General features: G+C 44.7%; 1 protein-coding gene across 2 annotated transcripts in view; it reads right to left on the bottom strand.

The window, feature by feature from the left end:
• The window catches only part of LOC139927029 (estrogen-related receptor gamma-like), a 29,307-nt gene that overhangs the window by 8,153 nt on the left and 10,809 nt on the right, over window positions 1-10,345 (bottom strand). For both annotated transcript variants that reach the window (XM_071918999.2, XM_071918997.2), the window contains exons 2-5: window positions 7,347-7,598; window positions 6,967-7,124; window positions 5,899-6,015; window positions 268-378 (exon numbers count right to left, since the gene is read on the bottom strand). In XM_071918999.2, coding sequence (XP_071775100.1) covers window positions 268-378; window positions 5,899-6,015; window positions 6,967-7,124; window positions 7,347-7,585 — 625 coding nt within the window. In that variant the 5' untranslated portion in view covers window positions 7,586-7,598. The remainder of the gene's footprint in view (window positions 1-267; window positions 379-5,898; window positions 6,016-6,966; window positions 7,125-7,346; window positions 7,599-10,345) is intronic.

Here is a 10,345-nt window from a genome sequence, read left to right as displayed (position 1 = left end):
ACGATGCTTGGAGAACGGTTGCATCCATCAAGCTTGAAAGTAATTTTATTGAGTTTATTTCAGTTTTTTGATTCACTAGCTATCAAAATGATGTAACACTGTAAAAGGCAATACCAACGCAGCACAAACTACATGATTTGCCTCTGGCCCCGCCCATCAGTCAGAATAGAGTGACCTATCAACCAAGCTGCTTGCAGTGTGAGCGCAGGGTTAAACCAGTAGTAATGCACTAATAGGCTATGCAATGTAAAGTGTGTGTGTACACACATGTTTTTTTCTGGGGCAAGGCATTCTGTGGGTTGAGATAGGGGCTGTTCTCAGCATCTATTCTCCTCTTGTACTTCTGTCTGCCGCCACGAACCCGGTCCAGACGCACACCTAGAGAACCACAAACATGCTCTTGTTACCACAGGCCATTGATAATACATTAGGCATATGACATTCACACTCTGAATATACACACATGTCCTTGTACCACAGGCTGAGGAGCACATGGCACATAAATGTATGGATGAACTCACTCACACATACACACTCACACATAAGCACACATACAAATACTGCTTATAATGAAATAATGAAAGTAATTTAATTTAAAAATAGTGACTGCAATTTGTTAGTTAATATAAAAAACACAGTAATTGGATTTCAAATACTGTTAAAAAAAAAAGAAAATTACCTGTAGGATTACACAAATGTTTAAAGGTACACAGTCATCTAGATTGTGAGATTAAGACAGCAAGATCACTTTGCACTTCTTGAAATAATGGCTAATTAAATAATGGCTGTAGATGTTGATAATAACACTCTTAAAATTACAGTCGGTGATTGTAGCAAGTTCATTCATCTGCATGTTCTATGGAATTTGGAGGCAAAGCAATCCAAAAGTAACAGAATTTAATCAGATTATGTTAACAGGTAAATATTCAAAATGATGACACTTTTTACAATTTTAAGTAGGTAATCAGTAATCAGTAACAGATCTTCCTCAACCCTGCCGACCCTCAGGATGTTGCCCAATATTTACACTGCATCATCTCCCCTCTAGTCAGATGTCTTGAAGATCCCAAGGAGACAAAGTGAGACATGTCAAATGCCGGCATAGCAACATCCATCCTGTAACATGACACCCAACAACTTTAGAGCAGCCGATGACAACTGCTCATCTTAACGAGCGTTGTGGTAACCCCGTCACCATGGCGACAGGGATTTAAGAGTAGGGGCAGGGGGGTCGTGGAGGGGGGAGTGTTGGATGAGGACAAGTTGATTGGATTCACACACTAATTCATACTCATGGCAACACATACACACACAGAGTGTCAAAGAGACACCAAATCCATCTCCAAAGAAAAAGCATCTGTCCAGCTAATGCGAACGTGACTTAGGAAGTCTTTAGTAGTGGCATTGGGTTACCTGAACTACACGGTGTAAATGGCCATAGTGGCCCTGAATAGAAGGTTTATTATGGAGCTCAACTCTGAAACAGACACTCTCTGGGTATTATTTGCCCACTTTAGATCTCACAGTGACACTTCATCCCTTTGAGTAAGCCTAGAGCATCTATTCTTACTTTGCTGTCTTCAGATCTGCAGATATTTATGGTTGGCATGCCAATAATCACATGAACATCCACAACATTAAATAACATGATATTGTCTTAAGCATGTAAAGTGTCTTGCAGAGTTACGTCAGTTTATAGGAAGGTTCTTAGTTATTTGCATCATTGGTTTGTAAACCTATTTTGTGTCATTTTATAGTTATGCCATTACCATAACATTGTTTTTTATGGTATTTTCTGCCTTTATTAATTAATGTACCATGAACAGAGACAGGGGAGAGAGGAGATAGAGAGAGGGATGGCTCGCAACAAAGTTCATCAGCCAGAACCGGCGATGTTGTGAGCATGTGTCTTGCATCTTAGCCCCCTACGCCAACAGGACTCTCCTCCATAACACTAATATCACACATTATACTCAATGATTTTATGGCTGAAACTTTTGACTAAACTTTCGCTCAACCCAACTACCCTCTCCTGTAAATACATTCACCTACACACCTCCCTAAAACTCTCCTCGCGTACTTGCCGCATCACATTCGGTCCCAGGATGGTAAGAAGGGTGAGATGTGAGTCGGCGGTTTCGGGGTTAAGGGGTAGAGAGGTATTTAAAAGTGAAGAGCTGGCACTCGAGAAGATGAGTGGGGTATTAAAGGAGTGATTGGTCGGGTAAGCTCGAGGCCCCCCTGACCCTTTGGTGATGTCACCGCGGGCAAATAGGAAGTGTGGATTAGCCTGGGCGCTTGGCAGGTGCCTCTCTGAGGTGCGAGATGAGGGATGAGGGTGCCGCTCGCTTGTGTGCTGTCATCAGATTTCACACAAACTGTTGGCAAACACTGGATTAAATCAAGCGACTTGGTTCAATATGCAGTAACGGCGTGTGTGTGTGTGTCTTTGTGCGTGTTTGTGTTCTGATCTGACAGTTATTCAAACACACACACACACACACACATCAGAGCTAAGTGTAACTCTTCACGGTGGAATGTGCTGACAACCAAAAGGCCAAGAATAGCACTGGTGGATAACGAAACACACACACACACACACACACACCCCTCCACCCAGCTCCTCCTGTAGGGCCCATCAGACGATAAGACTATTCAAATCCAGATCTCTTTCTCCCCTCCATCCTCGTTTGAGGTTCTCTGGATTCTCACATGGGGGGGGCTTTGCACGTTCCCAAAACACACTCGGCGGGATCAGGAACACCGACATCCATCCGCCAGCAGGAGACTGACCCAGGTTACCGCGTCCTGTGGCACCACGTCCCCCCCCGCCCCCACCCCCGCCCCCACCCCCTCCACCACCAGCATGTATACAGTATCAACAATCCCACGCTCCTCCGATATTGTGACAAATGTCCACACGGCTGCATCTACCTGCTGGATGGTTTTATTCTCTGGCCGCTGCTTGTAGTCAACAACTGAAAAGAGGAGGATTTGGAAAGTTGGCAGCAGGATGCGCACATAGAGTTCTTTCCCCATGTTCTGTTCCGTTGCTTTTCTCAGTATACAGATTAACACCGCATGATTAGCGGTATGATTAACACACCTAAAACACACCCAGGACCAAATGCCTCCGTCAACAGGAAGGGGAGAAAAGAGGGGGAAGAAGAAGAAGAGAGAAATAACAGAGACAAAGAGAAAGAGGGAGAGGTACTGGAAAGAGGAGCCAGTACTGCTGTGTCTGTGAAGATCACTCCTGTGCCAGTAGTCATATTTCTGGAGGGAACATAAACTATTAAACTGTCATACATGATCACACAATTGCTTCTGCATGATAAATTCTATTTTTAAAATATCATATGCACATTTTGTTACCATACAGTTTTTTTTTTCTTTTTTTTACTGCACTTGGAACAGCAACTCTGGAAGGGAGCACTAAACACGGCTTAATCAAATCCTGCCCGGGGTCTATATGTCTTTTAGCTGTGTGTTTAATGCGGCTCTGACTCTGCCCGTTAAAGCTCACCGCCCCTCTGTCTGTGCCTTTACTGCGGCCTCGGCGAGGAAGAGGGGCATTACGAGACACGATGAAGCGCGTTACGAGGGCGCTTACGACGGGAGTTACGAGGGGCAGTTCGCATTTCACGGAGGTCCAGGAATCCCACAAGGCATCTGGAGGAATTTACGAGGGGGGGGCAGCAGAGGGGGAGAGTAGAGGTGGTGGTGGTGGGGGTGGGGGCGGGGGTACTGGAGGCAGAATGGGATGCTGTTGATGCCCCTGCCCCTATTAAAAGCAGCTAATTAAAAAAAAGGACAGAAGCACACGCTCACAAACACATAGAGGTGTGTGCATGAATGTGAGCGCATGCCGACGTGTGTGTAAACAAACTCATATATATACACACACTGATACCTGTGTAAAGACATGTTAATTCTGTCTGTCTCTATCTCACACATACACACACACTCACATTCACACACACACGGTGGCAGTAAACAGATGCTGGTCCCCGAATTGAATCTGTGTTTGACAGATGAGATGAAGAAATGAGCAGGTGGCGTTAAATTTCCCTCGGTGTTTCTCTGCTCCTACCTTTCTTTCTGTGTTTGCCAATTCCTCCTTTTGTTTACTATTTCTCTGTCTGAATCTCTGTCTCTCTGTTTTTCCCCACCACACACACACACACACACACACACACACACACACTTTTTATCTGCCCTCCCCTCTTTATTATCATCTGTTGCCCCTACACAGCATGCAACAAGTGGCCGGTACAGTAGGAGGGGAGCTAATGTTTTCCTTTTTGAGTCACTTCTAAATCTGGCCAACAATATGTCATCAGACAGGCACACAGTCAGACCAAAGGAGCACCTGACCGCTGCCACAGACTCTTTCTGGAATGTAAAAATGTCACCAGTCTCAGTCCACATTTTAGAACATATATAGTATAGTAGTATTGTATGGTACACATTGGCCTGTGTATAAAATCTGGAACATAAAATTGTCCCAAGACAAGAGCCTCACTGAAATAAGGAGGAGCTTGGGGTGTAGTAAGGCACCGTTGTCTATGAGTAACTGAATGTGTGTCCTGTGCAGCGTTGGGTAGGTTACTTTAAAAATGTATTCCATTACAGTTACTAGTTACTTCATCAAAATTGCAATCAAAGGGATTATGCAAATGCGATAATTGCTGATTGCTTTCAGTTACTTTCAGATTACTTTGCCATATTTGAGGTATAACGATACAGATAAGAAAAAGTGAAAAATTAAACACTTAAGGGGATTTCTTTCACAAACACAAATGATCTTCTGTGCCACATTTTATATAATATGTAGAACACCTGCCACTATTTAAATGGCCTTCTGCGTTTCTCACTTTTGCTTTAAAAGCATTCCCAGAAGAAATCCTCTAATTTTTCAAGTATATTTAATAACAATTCATTCTCTTTTTAGATAACGCAACAGAATACAGTACAAATTTTTGTATTTAGGATATGTAATGCCGCTAGTATTCCAATCCTGTGTTCCTGTCTGTGTGCCCCTCTTGTCAAATTCCCCATTTGTCTTGTAAAATTTCTTTCTTTCAAACTTACAAAAATGTCTGTTCAGTTATTATTTTTGTAAACTCTCATTCGGGGAGACCCTAGCAATGACTTGCTCCATTATCAAACTAGCTGCTGCACTGTTGCACACACACCTACACACTGGCAGATCGCCAGAAGCTATTTTGGAGGTACAGCGGTACAGCAAAGACTGACACTATTGAATAGTTAGCCCTCTCCTCCCCCCTAAAGACATGCTATGCATTGTTCTGCTGCGTGTTTACTACACATACACAGACCTACCCACACACACACACACACACACACACACTACAGCTAGCGTGAAGGGCCTGAAGTTTAACTGTCAAAAGTTTTAAGTTTCATTGGAATCCACACAACTGCAGTACAGTGCATGCTATACACTATAACTAGTTTATCAGGTGAGATGTTAAGAGAATCTCATCTGGAAATCATGGGGGTTTCAATAATAAAGTGAAAAGAATCAGGGTTTAATAGTTTCCAGCTACACACACACACACACAAACGCACACATACAAACGTAGAGATATTTTGAAGACACAGCGAGAAATGGAAAACAAAGAAACGATTAAAGCATACAGTAGCGTGATCCTGGATTTCGAGCCACTCTAGCCCAGTCAGACCTGAGTTAACTCTCTCTCTGTAAGTGCTTTTCCCTGTCTGGAGTGCGGAAAGGGTGAGGCTTGAACTTTTGAAACACTTCCACATGGTTCCACTGTGCAAGGTAAGACCAATCAATCCCAGAAAAAGTAACGGAATGCATTTCAACCAATGTTTTAACCCAGGTCTGATAGTGATTTTTGTAGTATGGCTGACCTTCTCTCATCATGCCCACAGCCAGACACTTCATAAAACGACAGGCCTGGCAGGACTTCCTCCTCCTCTTGGTGATTTCACATTCATTGGAGGCCGGGCAGCTGTATTCAATATTACCTGGAGGAGAATGAGAGAGAGGAGAGAAAGACATGCAAAACCCGCTGTAAAGACAAAGACTTAATGATTTACTCTCTAAACAGTTCATTCAACCGCATACACCCCTTGATTTAGAGTATTAACCATGGCAGCCAAATGTGCATGTTAAGACTAATGGCATGCAGCCAGTCGCAGCCGCTCTCAGCTGCCACCGCCTATCAGAATCAGGAAGTATCTGATGAGCCAGACATCAGATCTACGCGTTTGATCTGACAGCCGCCAATCCTGCTTGACCTTTGAACCCCGAACATACCCATCTACAGTAGCCAGCTTCTAGAAGCCTAAACGCGGCTTAGCCTGCCAGGTCCTTGACCTGGGATGAGAGCCAACAAAGCGCAGGACAATCCCTTTAAAACACCACACCACATGCCGCGGGCATACGCCGCTAACGGCTTTCAGGATGCACATGCTGGAGCGGGGACACACTAACACTTTCAAAACCATATGTTATCTAAAGCCTCAGCTCAAACTCAGTCATGTTGACTATATACATGGTGCGCTGTAAGTTTAACTTGTTTGCAAACAGGTCTCTATGTGAAGCCTTTACGCAGAGTGAGAGGCCAACCCGAGGAGGAGGAAGCCGTGAGCTAACTGATCGGGGTTGTTTATACCAAAACAGATGCTCAGGCTAACACTGCATCTACGCCATGCTGCTCGTAAAACAGGTTTACATGATGCAGGAAGGTATTATCAGCCACGCACAATAAACTCTTGTTACTAAGTATAACGCTGATGTCAATTAAACCTTTCATCCCCCAACTAAGAATGGAGTCAGTGTGTGTAGGGGGGAAGGTTGGGGGGCATGTTCTTCTGCATGAATGTGTTTGTTTGTATGTGTTTGTGTGCGTGTGTGTCAGTGTGTTCGTCACCTACTTGTGTGTGTGTGTGTGTGTGTGTGTGTGTGTGTCTTACCCTGGATGGTCCTCTTGAAGAAGGCCTTGCAGGCCTCGCAGGAGGCCACGCCGTAGTGGTAGCCTGAGGCCACGTCACCACACACCAGGCACAGCCGCTTGGCCACCGAGCCCAGCATGAATTCACACTTCACTTGGCCTTCTTCCTCTCCAAACCTCCTGGATAGAGGAAGCGAGAGAGAGGCAGAGAGAGAGAGGGAGAGAGAGAGAGAGAGAGAGAGAGAGAGAGGAATGGAGGGAGGGAGAGTGAGAAAGAGGAAAATGCACAGTAGTTAACTCTATATTGTCTTTAGCTTAGAATCTTGTCTGAAAGGGGGTAAAACACACAAAATAAGGGACAGTTTCACACACACACACACACACACACACACACAGACCAACCTGTTTGTTCCTCCATTGCTGGCCAGCCCCGCTGTGTGTCCGTAGAGGCTGGGTGAGTCGAGCCCATTGCTGTGGCTGTGGCCCTTGGTGAGGAGGCTGTAGCTGGAGTTTGTGTCTGAGGAAGAGCTTCCCGGACTGGGCTGGGCCGGGCTGACGTCCCCCTGAGAGCTGGGGCTGGGGCTGGAGGGCTCGCGCTTTATAGAGGTGGGGCAGGCGGGGTCCAAGCCCCTCACTGACATCCTGCCCAGAAGTCTGCAGGAAAGAGAGGAGAGAGGGGGAAGAGGAGAAGGAGGAGAAGATTTATTCACATGGTTGTTTGTGTAGGCATCTTATTAAAACTCATATCCAAGATGGTGAGAGATTTCTGACTTTGGGACGCTGCGAGCTTGGTCCACTAGGTCGGCGTGATATTGTAAAGAGTCACCTTGGTATCGTCATAAATATTAATGACTGGTAGTGGGCCTTCGGGTCAATGAGGGCTGTGATCAATTCTGCCGAGTCGGGCATCATACACTCAGATATATACTAATTATGATTATGCAGTGGATGGGAAAAAACCTAAACAGTAATTTATGGGTTCATATATTAGCAGTCATTTACTTCCGAACCACAAACAGAACTACAGATGCTCCGAAGGGTCACAGTTCTTCTGGTCTCTCCTTTTCCCTAATCAATGCTCTGGTTCTACACCTTCTTTTCCGTCTCCATATCCCTTCATTCATGCGTCCATCCATCCATCCCTTATCTAAACCAGCCGTTTGGGCTTTCCCACATATGCAAAGTTGAGGTCCATTACACTGCTTTGTTTTCAGAGGAGGAGATTGTTTAAACAAACCTAGGGAAATAGCCAAATCAGAAATCACCTTATAGCCTCACATTTGAGAGCATATAGACAGATTCACTGCTGTCCATCTGTCTGTCTGTCTCTCTCTCTCTCTCTCTCTCTTTATGCACCCATTTCTATCTGCCTCGGTCTCTCTCTTTTTCCTCACTTTCTTGTCTCTTTGTGTCTCCCAGTTACTGATCAAAATCAACATGTCAGACACACAACAACAGTTAGCAGAACAATTGATTTGGAATTTTATCATTCATTGAGCTTATATATTGCTGAGTCACCAGCAATCACAAGTAAAACATAAAAAATCATCATGTATTCTCAGTTCCATCTCATTTTGAGCATAAAACATGCACACTGTATATTACTGGAAGCCAAACCCTAACCCTAAACCTAACCCTGTGCTACAAAACCACTAAAAAAGGGCAATAAAGGATTTTCAAGAATAATATGCTTGGTACTTTACTGCTCTCTCTATGTTGATATACAAAATGTGAGTAAGTTTTATTTAACTGTTTATCACTAACCTGTTGAAACTATTCATTCTTGGGAATAATGTCTATGAATAACTACAATAATTGCTTGGAATAACTGCAAAGGAAACTATTATTTCCATAACACACTAGTATTTAGTATGCTATGCTACCAGGCCTGCGTGTTCATGTGTGTGTGTGTGTGTGTGTGTGTGTATCATTCATCTATCATTGGATTAAAGTGAGGACAGAGCAGAGAAAAGCATTCTGAGCCAACTGAGCTGTACAGCTAACAGGCGTGTGAAAGAAATGCGATCTGCACACACACACACACACATCCACACAAAAAAACACACGCACGCACACACACACACCATGACATCAGGCATTCATACATGGATATAAAAATAAAAATCATTTACAGGCTCCCAATTGTCTACATGCACTTCAAATGCCGACACATGATCAGGAACATGTTCAAGCTCCCTGCACACACACACACACTGCATTCACACTCTGACACACACACACACACACTCACGCAGGCACACTTTAAAACATTTGTGGTCATAAACACTCCAACACACACTCACACATGCTCGCATGCCATTGTTTGTCGCCATGCCCACTCAGAAAAGCCCCTTTGCTGTCTCTCTCGCACAGACTTCCGCATGCAGAGAAGAACACACACACACACACACACACACACACACGCACACACACACACCCCATCCATCCAACCATGGATCTATCCCATCTTGGCCTATGAGGTCTGTGTAGATGCCTGTCTGCTTCCTGCCATGTAAATCAGTGTGCTCTCAGCCACAATTCATTTGGTAGGCAAAGAGACTGGCTGCTTTTAACCACCCCCAGAGTAAACCACGGCCACGCGCTACTGACCCCTCTACAAACCCACAATGACAGACACACAGACGTACGGCCGAGAGAAAGCGATGGAGGGAGACTGACAGTGAGACATACATAAATAAAGACAGCAAGGCAGCCAAACAGACAGAGAGGGAGAGAGGCAGTAGAGCTCTCTCTATGATTCGATTAAAGCCAAATGAAAGATTCTGCTATAGTGATGTTATTATTGTAGCATCTCTGCTGTCTTGAGCCCCAAAAACTGTCCCGTTAACCAACGAGGAGCAATCCTCCCGGCTCTGCTCCACCCCTCCCCTCTCCAATCCACTTTGAAAACTATAAAAAACACTGTACAGTGAAGAGAGGGGATTTTCAGTTTCCTTTTAAAATGACTCACTGGTACCCGTATCGGCTATCCATCACACGCGTCCATATTGCTGTGTCAGTCTTTGACAGGTACGGAGTGAGATATACTTGTGCTCTCCCATTATAATGCATCAGAGGAGGAGGGGGGTGGGGGGGTCGGCGCTTTGCTTTCATAATGAAATGGCATTAGAGTGGGGTGATCAGATGTGATGTGATATTCACTCTTGACAGATTACTAATCTACAACTCCACATAAAAGCCCATCAAAAGCTCCTATACCCCATGCAGCAGGAATAAATCAGGGAAGATCGGAGAGACATTGTGTGCGTGTGTGTGTGTGTGTGTGTGCGTGTGTGTGAGTGTGTGTGTGTGTGTGTGTGTGTGTAGGTGTGTGTGTGGGTTTGCATGCCTGCATCTGCGTGTGTTCAAAGTTATCATGCGTTACCCCTTTGTGTGCCAGT

This window comes from Centroberyx gerrardi, chromosome 18 (genome assembly GCF_048128805.1).
Source record: "Centroberyx gerrardi isolate f3 chromosome 18, fCenGer3.hap1.cur.20231027, whole genome shotgun sequence".
Lineage (NCBI taxonomy): Eukaryota > Metazoa > Chordata > Actinopteri > Beryciformes > Berycidae > Centroberyx > Centroberyx gerrardi.
Note: the sequence above shows the minus strand (reverse complement) of the source record. Positions and strands in the feature narration are given on the sequence as shown.